Genomic DNA, 13771 nt, shown 5'->3' on the forward strand with positions numbered 1-13771 from the left:
AGCATTGCCACAGCATTGATCTGAAATTTGAAAGGAGAGCATTGACCTCAAGAGTCACAGAATGTCCCTGCTTTGGTTGGAAAATATAAGTGGGGTACACAACTGTCTGGGGTAAAGTGTGATGGAGTCCATGATGTCTGGGGTACCTTTGTCATGAACCCCTTTGGTTTTCACAGGTGCCTGTCCCTGATGTGATGATGCCCAACAGCTTGCTACTGCCAGCAGCCGCCTCTGAGAAGTCAGAGCGGGACACACCTGCAGTCATCACAGCTGAGGGGGCTGGGAAATATTCAGGTATGCCAGCCTGTGACCAGAATCTGTGCCAGACAGACACACTCTGGGCCTTCTATGCATGATGCTGATCTAGCATTATTACCATCAAAGATTTTATGTTTTTGAGATGCACAAAGAAAAAAAAAACACACACATTTCCAAAAACTGTCATTTCCAAGGCATATTTACTATCTGGTTATCTGTAAATGACCCTTTGTTGTTATTGTTGCTGTTGAGCTGCTAAGTCATATCTGATTCTTTTGTGACCCCATGGACTGTGGCTCACCAGGCTCCTCTGTCCATGGGGTTTCCCAGGCAAGTGGGTTTTCATTTTCTTCTCCAGGGGATCTTCTTGACAGGCAAATTCTTTACCAGATTGACCTGGGACACCTAAACTGTCCTTGGGAGACCTAAATACCACTGACCAGGAACATTGTGTGGGCTCTAATTCCTGAACACTGTGCTTATAACCCTTGCTATCATACTGGTGGTAGCATGCTAATTCTGACTTATTTTCTTCCCATGCTGAAATTCCTTGAGGTCAGAGGTGATTTCTTTGGAGGTTCCTCCTTAACAATGGTGGTGGTTTAGTCGCTAAGTCATGTCTGACTCATTGAGACAGTAGCTCACCAGGATCCCTGTCCATGGGATTCTCTAGTCAAGAATACTGGAATGGGTTGCCATTTCCTTCTCCAGGGGTCTTCCCAACCCAGGGATCAAACCCTCAATCTCCTGCATTAGCAGGCAGATTCTTTACTGACTGAGTCACCAGGGAAGCCCTTCAGAGGCTCCTGCATAACAATATTCATTGGCATTTAATCTGTAGACTCCTTCCTGTAAGTGCTGTTTATGCTTTCTTCACACAGGTGACAGTCCAATGGATGACAAAAGTATGGTGGGTCTCGATGATTCAAAGGCTAGCGTGGAAATAAAGAGTGAGGAGCAGAAACCAACGAAAGAAGCCACAGAAGTGTTGGAATGGAATAAAAATAGCAGTAAGGATATGAAAATCTCCGACACACTGCAAGATCAGTTAAGTGAACAGCAGAAAAGGCAACCACTCTCTGTCTCAGACCGCCACGTTTACAAGTATCGCTGTAACCATTGTAGCTTGGCTTTTAAGACTATGCAGAAGCTTCAGATACATTCCCAGTATCATGCGATTCGGGCCGCCACTATGTGTAACCTGTGCCAGCGTAGTTTCCGTACATTCCAGGCTTTAAAAAAACACTTGGAAGCAGGCCACCCCGAACTGAGTGAGACTGAACTTCAACAGCTGTATGCCTCCTTGCCCGTGAATGGGGAACTATGGGCAGAGAGCGAACCTATGGCCCAGGAGGACCATGCCCTAGAGCAGGAGATGGAGAGAGAGTATGAGGTGGACCATGAAGGGAAGGCAAGTCCTGTAGGCAGTGACAGTAGTTCTATTCCAGATGACATGGGCTCTGAACCAAAGCGGACCTTACCTTTTAGAAAAGGGCCAAATTTTACGATGGAAAAATTCCTCGATCCATCTCGCCCGTATAAGTGTACCGTGTGTAAAGAGTCGTTCACCCAGAAGAACATTCTCCTGGTCCATTATAACTCAGTGTCTCACCTGCACAAGTTGAAAAAGGTTTTGCAGGAAGCCTCCAGCCCTGTCCCTCAAGAAACCAACAACAGCCCAGATAACAAACCTTACAAGTGCAGCATCTGCAATGTTGCATATAGCCAAAGCTCGACCTTGGAAATCCACATGAGGTCTGTGCTCCACCAGACAAAGGCGAGGGCGGCGAAGCTGGAGCCCGGCAGTGGCCATGGACCTGGCGGGCACGGAGTGGCAGCCAGCGTTAACAGTCCCAGCCAAGGGATGTTAGATTCCATCAGTTTAGCAGCAGTAGGCAGCAAAGATACCCACTTAGATGCCAAAGAATTAAATAAAAAGCAAACTCCGGAATTGATCTCTGCTCAACCTACGCATCACCCACCGCAGTCACCAGCACAGATTCAGATGCAGCTGCAGCACGAATTGCAACAGCAGGCGGCCTTCTTTCAGCCTCAGTTTCTCAACCCCGCCTTTTTGCCCCATTTTCCTATGACCCCAGAAGCTCTGCTACAGTTTCAGCAGCCTCAGTTTCTCTTTCCCTTCTACATCCCTGGGACGGAGTTCAGCTTGGGGCCGGATCTGGGCTTGCCAGTAGGCTCTGCCGCCTTTGGCATGCCGGGCATGACGGGAATGGCCGGGTCCCTGCTTGAAGATTTGAAGCAGCAGATTCAAAGCCAACATCACGTTGGCCAAACTCAACTCCAGATTCTCCAGCAGCAAGCACAACAGTATCAGGCCACACAGCCCCATGTGCCCTCTCAAAAGCCGCAGCCACAGCCGCAACAGCAACAACAACCGCAGCAGCAGCAGGCCAGCAAGTTATTGAAACAAGAGCAAACCACCGTGGCCAGTGCCGACTGCCCCATCGTGAAGGACGTACCCTCTTACAAGGAGGCAGAAGAGATGGCCGAGAAGCAAGACAAGCCAAAGCAAGAATGTGTAAGTGAAGGCGAAGGGCTCAAAGAAAGCAAAGACCTTGGAAAGAAGCCGAAGTCCTCGGAACCATCCATCCCGCCACCCCGCATCGCTTCAGGGGCCCGAGGAAACGCAGCCAAAGCCTTACTGGAAAACTTCGGTTTTGAACTGGTCATTCAGTACAACGAGAACAGGCAGAAGGTACAGAAGAAGGGCAAGAGTGGGGAAGGCGAAAGCACGGAGAAGCTGGAATGCGGGACGTGTGGGAAATTGTTCTCCAACGTTCTCATTCTAAAGAGTCACCAGGAGCACGTACACGGCCAGTTTTTTCCGTACGGAGCGCTAGAAAAATTTGCCCGTCAGTACAGGGAGGCCTATGACAAGCTTTATCCCATTTCTCCATCTTCTCCGGAAACGCCACCTCCCCCACCTCCACCACCTCCCTTGCCTCCAGCTCCTCCGCAGCCTCCTTCTCTGGGGCCGGTCAAACTGCCCAGCGCGGTCTCCACCCCGCTCCAGGCCCCAGCGCCCACTCCCCCGCCGCCCCCACCCCCACCCCCCGCCCCCTCCTCCGCCTCCTCCGCCCCCACCCCCTTCTGCACCCCCGCAGGTCCAGCTGCCAGTATCCCTGGATCTTCCCCTCTTTCCGTCCATCATGATGCAGTCGGTGCAACATCCCGCCCTCCCGCCCCAGCTCGCCCTGCAGCTGCCTCCAATGGACACACTCTCTGCGGACCTCACCCAGCTCTGCCAGCAGCAGCTTGGCTTGGATCCCAACTTCCTGAGGCATTCGCAGTTCAAACGCCCGAGGACGAGAATTACGGATGACCAGCTGAAAATCCTGAGGGCTTACTTTGACATCAACAATTCTCCGAGTGAAGAACAGATCCAGGAAATGGCGGAGAAGTCTGGCCTCTCCCAGAAGGTTATCAAGCACTGGTTTCGAAACACGCTTTTTAAGGAGCGGCAGAGAAATAAGGATTCGCCCTACAACTTCAGTAACCCTCCCATAACTGTTTTGGAAGATATCAGAATGGACCCCCAGCCCTCCTCCCTAGAACATTACAAATCAGACACATCCTTCAGTAAAAGGTCTTCCAGGACCAGATTTACTGACTACCAGCTTCGGGTTCTTCAAGACTTTTTTGACACCAACGCTTACCCAAAAGATGATGAAATTGAACAACTTTCCACCGTTCTCAATCTCCCCACCCGGGTTATCGTTGTCTGGTTCCAGAATGCTCGGCAGAAGGCGCGGAAGAGTTATGAGAATCAAACAGAGACAAAAGACAATGAAAAAAGAGAACTCACAAATGAGCGGTATATCCGAACGAGCAACATGCAATACCAGTGTAAAAAGTGCAGCGTGGTTTTCCCCAGGATCTTCGATTTGATCACGCATCAGAAAAAGCAGTGTTACAAGGATGAAGACGATGACGCCCAAGATGAGAGCCAAACTGAAGACTCCATGGACGCCACGGATCAGGTGGTGTATAAGCATTGCACAGTGCCTGGCCAGACCGAAGCAGCCAAAACCGCTCCTGCCCCTGCGGGGGGCTCTGCTTCTGGGACCAGCACCCCCCTGATCCCGTCACCCAAACCAGAACCAGAAAAGACATCTCCAAAGCCTGAATATCCCACAGAAAAGCCAAAGCCAGGTGACCCCTCGCCCCACACTCAAGGCACCAAACCAGCCCTGCCATCAGCATCTTCTTCCTCGGACCCACCACCGCCACCGCCGGCCTCAGCTGTTCAGCCCCAGCCACCCAAACCGCCCCAACTCCTGGGACGACCTCCCTCGGCTTCTCAGACCCCCGTCCCTTCCAGTCCGCTGCAGATTTCCATGACTTCTCTCCAGAACAGTCTACCTCCACAGTTACTTCAGTACCAATGTGATCAGTGTACAGTTGCCTTCCCTACCTTGGAACTCTGGCAGGAGCATCAGCACATGCACTTCCTGGCTGCTCAGAACCAATTCCTTCACTCCCCGTTCTTGGAACGGCCCATGGACATGCCCTACATGATATTCGACCCTAACAATTCCCTAATGACTGGACAGCTGCTCGGTGGTCCTCTCACACAGATGCCCCCACAGACAGCTTCCTCCCACCCCGCAGCCCCGGCCACCGTGGCCGCTTCCCTTAAGAGGAAACTGGATGAGAAGGAAGAGAACAACTGCAGTGAGAAGGAAGGCGGGAACAGTGGGGAGGACCAACACCGTGATAAGCGCTTGAGGACCACCATCACTCCGGAACAACTGGAAATTCTCTATGAAAAATACCTACTGGATTCCAACCCCACCCGGAAAATGCTCGATCACATTGCACGGGAAGTGGGGCTGAAGAAAAGGGTCGTGCAGGTCTGGTTCCAGAATACAAGAGCACGAGAAAGAAAAGGCCAGTTCCGGGCAGTGGGTCCAGCGCAATCGCATAAACGCTGTCCTTTCTGCCGAGCCCTGTTCAAGGCCAAGTCAGCCTTAGAAAGCCACATTCGCTCCCGGCACTGGAATGAAGGCAAGCAGGCAGGTTACAGCTTGCCACCAAGCCCTTTAATATCCGCCGAAGATGGTGGAGATAGCCCGCAGAAATACATTTATTTTGATTATCCATCTTTGCCATTAACGAAAATCGATCTCTCGAGTGAGAATGAGTTGGCTTCTACAGTGTCGACACCTGTTAGTAAGACGGCAGAACTGTCACCGAAGAATCTCTTAAGCCCTTCTTCTTTCAAAGCGGAATGTTCTGAGGATGTAGAGAATTTAAACGCCCCTCCTGCTGAGGCTGGGTATGATCAAAATAAAACTGATTTTGATGAGACTTCATCCATTAATACAGCGATCAGTGATGCCACCACCGGAGACGAGGGAAACGCAGAAATGGAGAGCACCACGGGGAGTTCGGGAGAGGTGAAGCCAGCTTTGTCTCCTAAAGAGGGGAAAACTCTCGACACTTTGCCAAAAACAGCGACCACCCCCACCACAGAGGTCTGTGATGAGAAGTTTCTCTTCTCTCTCACAAGTCCCTCGATACCTTTCAGTGATAAAGATGGTGACCATGACCAAAGCTTTTATATCACGGATGACCCCGATGACAATGCCGACCGCAGTGAAACGTCTAGCATAGCTGACCCCAGTTCACCAAATCCATTCGGCTCCAGCAATCCTTTCAAATCCAAAAGTAACGACCGACCAGGTCACAAGCGTTTCAGAACCCAGATGAGCAATCTCCAACTCAAGGTTCTCAAGGCTTGCTTCAGTGACTACCGAACTCCAACCATGCAAGAATGTGAGATGCTAGGGAATGAGATCGGTCTGCCCAAACGTGTGGTCCAGGTGTGGTTCCAAAATGCAAGGGCAAAGGAAAAGAAATTTAAAATTAACATAGGGAAGCCTTTCATGATCAATCAAAGTGGAACAGAAGGCACCAAACCAGAGTGTACCCTCTGTGGGGTGAAGTACTCTGCCCGCTTATCCATCAGAGATCATATTTTCTCCAAACAGCACATTTCCAAAGTGAGGGAGACCGTTGGGAGCCAGCTTGATCGGGAGAAAGATTACTTGGCTCCCACGACCGTTAGACAGCTGATGGCTCAGCAAGAACTTGACCGTATAAAGAAAGCTTCAGACGTGCTGGGATTAGCAGTACAGCAGCCAAGCATGATGGACAGCAGCCCCCTCCACGGCATCAGTCTGCCCGCAGCCTACCCAGGACTCCCGGGCCTCCCCCCGGTCCTTCTCCCTGGAATGAACGGTCCATCCTCCTTGCCCGGATTTCCACAAAATTCAAACAGTAAGTCATGTCAAGGAAGGTCAGTCTAATGAATTAAGTGATATTAGGCAGCCAATGACATGTAACCAAGAATAGGGGTATATCGAATCTCTTAATTTCAGTAAGTGAAACTATTAAGTTATTTGGAATATATAGTTCAGTGGCTGTAGTTAATAACCAGGCAGTAAACCACCCCAAACATGTGCAGAAAAAGGTAGATTAGCGTCTCATAAATATATTATTTATATCATTATATCTCAGAAACATTCCTTTTTTATACTTATTTCAAAATTAATTTCAAATGGCATTTCAGCACAGACATGTGACATGAAATTTGTTATACATATTAAGAAAGTAAAGTATTAAAGCATTCATTGGCATCTGAATTTATGCTTTTCTGAGGAATACTGATTTTTTTTTTTTTTTTTGCTTTTGTACTGTTTTGGGGTTTTTTCCCCTTAAATGCCAGGAAGTTCAAAAGCAAAGGGCCTTCTAGCCACAGGAACGCCCCTGTATTATACCTAGCAGGTAATAAAACAGATATGGAAAGTTTAATTACTAAGAATTCACTTCTATGATAATTTGTACAATTTTGCTTTTAGTAGCATTCATTTTGTTTCTTATTGTTTAAGTATATTTACAACCCTAAAAATATATTAATAGTACTCTATATCTTTCTACCACCACCAGTTGCCTAGATTTATAATCAAGACAGAACAAAATGACAACTGTTTGAGGCACTCCTAGATGATGGATCCAATTTTGTGCTTATCAAGAGAAATGCAGTTTGTACAGTTTAGATTTTGTGAATAAGTACAGGTATCTAGTTATTGAAAAAAACTGAATGTTGTGTTATAGGCATTTGTGTAGCCACACATATAACAAAAGTGGTACCTGACACAAACTAAGAAGAAAAGATTCTAGTTTCTTTTTAAACTAAGTTTTATTTTCCAAATTAACAGTGTATTTTTTTAAATTTTGACAAGGAAATTATGACATTCCAAAGAGACATCTAGAATGAACTAATACATCTGGGAAGTTTCCAAAACATGATAGGAAGGCTCTTTTTTTTTTTTTTTTTCTTTTTCCAAATTAGAGTTTTTACATAAATTTCAAACCTTTCAATTTCATCCTTCTCTGATGGCAATTTTCATTTTCATGTGATTTTGGCAAATATTCCCATTTTTAGTTTGGGAGACATAAAAACAGTGGTGTCAGGTGACCTCTTGGCCACTACTAACTCAGCTGGCTCCTCATCCAGAAAGACTTGTTGGCTTTAGAAAGAAGCAGAGTGAATCTCCAAATACAAAGAGTTTTCTACCCAGAAAATTTATTCAATGTCATTTTCTTTAACTATAGCACCAGCTACCTTCCACTGTCCACCTATGTGTAGGGAACATACTTGGGCTTAATTATCTGAACATTCTTAGAGCCTTAAATATTAGAGCTACAATTATGTGTTTTGTCTGTACCTTTCAATTAAGTCAAATATAGTTAAAGAATAATGCAATGGCTAATTGTTTTGCATCTGAATGTATTAGTCTTCTAGTCTCACTTTATATATCACTGTGATTATTAACTAATATGTAGAAAAATGTCTTATGTGGAAAAACTACTATGATCAGTTATGTAAAATAGAGCTTTTCCACATAATGTCTAATGTGGAAAAACTCCATGAACACATATAAATTTGAAAATTATGTAAAATAGAATAAAATTTGGTATTTACAATGGGCTCAGAACAGTTCAAGTATGTGTGCCTTTAATCTGCAAGTCAGCTTTGATGGATGATCCTGTGTAGTCACCCTCCTAAGTGGTGATCAGGACATCTTGTTTTTCTCTCCACCGGATCAGGAGGTCTTTGCTTAGACAATGAGTCCTTTACTGACTGCCTTTCCCCTTTGTCACTCTGACACTAGTACCCAGAGGGCCTGTACAAGAGAAAGCCAGGAGGGAGAGGAGAGAATATGTTTATGAAATACTTAAAAAAAAACCTAACCTTTCTCCTCATTCTACCACCATAAATATAATTTACATCCTCCTCCTGAAATACGGATTGGCAAAACTATCAGAGTTGTGGAAAGATGTTAGAGGCAGGCCCTTCTTGATGAGCACTGTTTTTTTTTTTTTTTTCTCTCTTTTTTTTAAAATTATGAAAATATAACACATTTACAAGAGACTTGGAAAATACAGAATAAAGTTATATATAGTTCCACTATACATTACAATTATTTCAAGTTGATAAATTAAGATTTTTAGTTGATGTTTCAATATCAAACTCTCAAAAGTTAATAGACTGAATATACAGAAAAGTAGGAGGATATAGTAGATGTGAAAAGCACCATGAACAGTTCAACATACTTAAGATTTATACAATTTTCACACAACAGTAGGATACAAATTCTATTCAAGTTCCCATAGACTATAAACTCGGAGAAAGCAACGGCAACTCACTCCAGTATTCTTGCCTGGACAATCCCATGAATGGAGGAGCCTGGTAGGCTGCAGTCCATGGGATCGCTAAGAGTCTGACACGACTAAGCATCTTCATTTTCACTTTTCACTTTCATGCATTGGAGAAGGAAATGGCAACCCACTCCAGTGTTCTTGCCTGGAGAATCCCAGGGACAGGGGAGCCTGGTGGGCTGCCATCTATGGGGTCACACAGAGTCAGACACAACTGAAGCGACTTAGCAACAGCAGCAGCAGACTATAAACTAGGACACACTGGAACATATCCAGGGATATAAAACAAGTAACAAAAATTTCATGGTCTAAAGGTATTAAAATATACAGAGTCTGTTCTCTTATCACTGTGGAATTATGTTAGAAGTCAATATAAAAGGATTTGAAAACAACCCACATATTTTCAACTACAATTTACCAAGGGAAATCTTTGACTTAGCCATTGAAAGTCTCAATAAAGTTACAAGACTCAAAAAACACAGAGGGTGATTGCAGAGAAGAAAGCATTGAAATGAGAAATTAATATCAAAGTGGGAAATTAATATCAAAGGTACATTAAAAATGCCATGAACTTGGAAATTAAATATCGACTTTTAAATGATGGGTGTATCTAAGTAGCCATAACAAGGAAAAATTAGAAAATACAATAAAAATGAAAAGAGAATTTATCAGAATTTGTTAAATGCAGCTGAAGTTTTTAAATGCATCAGGTACCAAAGGCACCATGTATCTGCTGTATGATTAAATCGTGGACCAAAACAGACGAGAGTGTTATATGGAGAAAAGGTCCATGAACATACCTACTGGAATGTGCAATTTCTCTTGAATTAGTTGTTTGTTTTTTATGGAATTTAAACATTAGCCCAGCACAGTTACCAGCAGGATCCCATCTGAGAGCCTGAATTCCCACACTTCCAGCTCACACCTTTTTTAGGTTAATTGATCTGTGGTGGGTAATGCTGAATATTTTAATTATCTCATGGAGTAGAGCTGTGGCTCTCCATCTTGCTATCAGCATCTTTCTACTGGATTACGTTTCATCAAACAAGTATCTCCTATGCTCTGTGGAAGAAATAGGTATACCAGCTAGGTGAAATAAAAGAAGAAAATTACTTCGTAAGTAGAATATTCCTGTATCTCTCACATGCTTTGGGCTCTTCTAACAGTTTATTATCTATATGAATAAATTTTGATAATATGATGTGTTCACCTTGGGCCCATTTTAAAATTTTGTTCCTAAGAAAATCACTAAAAAGTGCTCCATTGAATGAGATCAGCCATAAAATAAGTAAAAAGTCTGATTCCAAAGGCTGCACCCTCAAACTGACTTAATTGAAATGTACATATTCAGTTTTAGCATTTATCAACCTCCAAATTCGCAGTCAGGTTGATGGAAACAAATAGCCCCAGGTCATTCACCTTAAAACCTAAATAAAGAAACAATCGGCCAACCAGAGGTGTAGAATTGGTATAGAATTTAAAGGCTCAAGAGACAGTTTTTTATGACAGTTAACCTGGAGTATCCTCTAATGCACATTAATGAAGTCTCCTTTATGTACAGTTGGGAAGGTCCCCTGGAGGAGGAAATGGCAACCCACTCCAGTATTTTTCCCTAGAGAATCCCATGGACAGAGGAGCCTGGTGGGCTACAGTCCACGGGGTCGCAAAAAGTTGGACACAACTGAGCAACTAATATTTAACCTCCAAATTTCCTGGTTTTAAAAACCCATTTTGTTCTTTTTTGGATGGAATTCTTATTGTTTTAGCAGCATTAATTCTCATAAAATTTTTTCATCTTAATTTCCAAATTGTTTGGTCTTTCAAGATCACAAGGAAGACCCTTTGAAGAGTAATATCCATCATGTGAGCCTGCTTCCTGAGCAATGACTGAGGCCTGTGTTCAATATCGGGCTTCCCAGGTGGCTCAGTGGTAAAGAATCCACCTGCCAAGCAGGAGACATGGGTTTCATCCCTGTGTTGGGAAGATGCACTGGAGGAGGAAATGGCAACACACTCCAGTATTCTTGCCTGAGAAATCTCATGGACAGAGGGGTCCAGCAGGCTACCGTCCACAAGGTTGCAGAACAGTTAGACACGACTTAGTGACTAAACAAAAACATGTTTAGAATCACTACTTACTATTACTTTTTTTTTTAACAAAATGAATTATTTTCTGCTAAAAAATTTTTCCACATTTGTCTCTTTCTATCATGATCATATGCAAAAAGGGGAAATGGTAATAGAAAATCATATGCCTGTACACCTGGAAAAAATTAGAAAACTTTCACATTTTATCCTTTAGAAGGTTAGCTTCTTTTGGATTTTTCCTCAAGAAGAATAGGAAAATAACTTGATTTTCTATTTTTAACGTATTTACTTTATTGTTTTAAGCAGTGTCTGATTCTTTTTATGTGTCTGATTTTTATATGTTCCATTAGTCTCTGGAAATACTGCCTAACCCAGTTCCCTTAAATGGAACTTTAGAACATGCCTTTTGCATTTTTCTCATACCTCAGTGTAATATACTAGCATTTTTGGGGTAAATCTAGATAAGAGTAAGTCTTTAATAATTTTAGCACAATTGTCTTTGGCCCATGTACACCATTAGTGTTATTTCTCACCTCAAGAATAAAGATGTCCTCTGCAAAACCTAGATCAAAGCAACTTGGGGAAAAGGCACTAAATCTGTGCTATGTTCATGGGGAGACAGGCATTTTCTTCCAAAAAGCATTACTTTGGGGGCATAGACAGCAGTTTCAGACTTTACTGGAGGATCAGATGGTAAAGAATCCACCTGCAGTGCAGGAGACCTGGGTTTGATCCCTGGGTCTGGAAGATGTCCAGAGAAGGAAATGAGTACCCACTCCAGTATTCTTGCCTGGAAAATCACATGGACAGAGGAGCCTGGCCAGTTACAGTCCTTGGGGTCACAAAGAGTCAGATACGACTGAGCAACCAACACACTCTAGCAGTTTTGGGAAAACAAAACTAAACCAAATCACGGTAATATGAGATCATCTGTAGGAAAACTTTCATCTCTCAGAGAATTGGACCAGGACTTAGGAAACAGGAAAGAATGTACGTTGTGTAGCTGTTGTTGTCAGTTGCTAAGTTGTGTGCGACCCCATGGACTGTAGTCCACCAGGCTTTTCTGTCCATGGGATTTCCCAGGCAAGAATACTGGAGTGGGTTGCCTTGTCCTTCACCAGGGAATTCTTCCCAACTCAGGGATGGAACCTGCATCTCCTGCATTAGCAGGAGGATTCCTTCCCACTAAGCCACCAGGGAAGCCCCATCTTTTGTAATTACCACCACTTATTCTGCATCGTGATTAGTGTTCAGTTTTTCTCTTCTAAATCTGGTTTTCATACATCAGTTGACTACTGAATTTTTGATTGTGAACTTCTACAAGTGTATGTCTTTTAGTAGACCTAATGTACATTATTCGTTATCCTTAGTCCGTATCTCGTTTACTAAAAATTTTACTTAGCTAATTGTTTAACTCAGCTTACTCCTCAAGATGTTGAATTTCTAAAAATCCCTGATAGTCTTTGACTATAGTAGTTAAGATTCCTACTGCAGTCTTCTAAAAATTTTCATTACTTTGTTATATGACCTCTAGACAAGAATTTGTAGACCCCATCTGATAGGAAAGCCTGAGTCAACAAATATCGATCTACTTGCTTCTAACTACCACTGCGATTTTTTAAAGTCTTAGTTCCTTAAAATTTCTCTTGTCTTAAATTCTCATGTCAGAGAGATAGGTAAGCCAGCAGTTTCCTTAGATTTAGGAGGGAAAGCGCTTAGGCAGTAGGGGGATAATTATTGAGTATGAAGCCTAGATGTTCTTGACCCAAAACTAAGATCGGCATTATGAGTAGGCAAAAGAGGCAGGCCACCAACCTAATATCATTCTAACAGTACAAGGAAGGATCTTCTGTCCTCCTTAAAGCTTCTTCCACTCAAATCATTCATGCCTGAAACTCTATGAATCGGGGATTAATTCTTCGGAATTAATTTTTTAGCAGAAAATAATTCATTTTGTTAAAAAAAAAAGTAATAGTAAGTAGTGATTCTAAACATGTTTTTGTTTAGTCACTAAGTCGTGTCTAACTGTTCTGCAACCTTGTGGACGGTAGCCTGCTAGACCCCTCTGTCCATGAGATTTCTCAGGCAAGAATACTGGAGTGGGTTGCCATTTCCTCTTCCAGTGGATCTTCCCAACACAGGGATGAAACCCATGTCTCCTGCTTGGCAGGCGGATTCCTTACCACTGAGCCACCTGGGAAGCCCGATATTGAACACGGGCCTCAGTCATTGTTCAGGAAGCAGTGTTCTTGCCTGGAGAATCCCAGGGACGGCGGAGCCTGGTGGGCTGCCATCAATGGGGTCGCACAGAGTCAGACACAAGTGAAGCAACTTAGCAGCAGTAGCAGCAGCCACTTACCATTGAGGATATTGAAAGACTATTCCCTAACATGATGGAAATACCTTAGATACTGTTAATAATACAACTACAGAAATGATTTCAAAGCAGGTCAGAGAAAAATTGGGTGTGGTGAGGTTGAAAAGAAGAGCAGCCAGTAATAAGCTAGGCTAATTGACAGTAATATGATAATGAGTGGGGTCAAGTTGAGAGTGATGTTGAGGACTTGAGAGTATCTTGAATGCTAAGCCTTAGACAAGGTTTCTCAGCTGGGTAAAGGCCAATTAAAAAACAAAAGTTCTTTTTCTAGCTAAAGTAAAACCAATACAATATTGTAAA

General features: G+C 43.6%; 1 protein-coding gene across 1 annotated transcript in view; it reads left to right on the top strand.

The window, feature by feature from the left end:
• ZFHX4 (zinc finger homeobox 4) overlaps positions 1 to 13771 on the top strand; it is a 205237-nt gene that overhangs the window by 185652 nt on the left and 5814 nt on the right. The window contains 3 exon segments of the mRNA XM_019973761.2: positions 177 to 294; positions 1140 to 3328; positions 3330 to 6561. Of these exon segments, the coding sequence (XP_019829320.2) occupies positions 177 to 294; positions 1140 to 3328; positions 3330 to 6561 (5539 nt within the window).

Source organism: Bos indicus, chromosome 14 (assembly GCF_029378745.1).
Source record: "Bos indicus isolate NIAB-ARS_2022 breed Sahiwal x Tharparkar chromosome 14, NIAB-ARS_B.indTharparkar_mat_pri_1.0, whole genome shotgun sequence".
NCBI lineage: Eukaryota > Metazoa > Chordata > Mammalia > Artiodactyla > Bovidae > Bos > Bos indicus.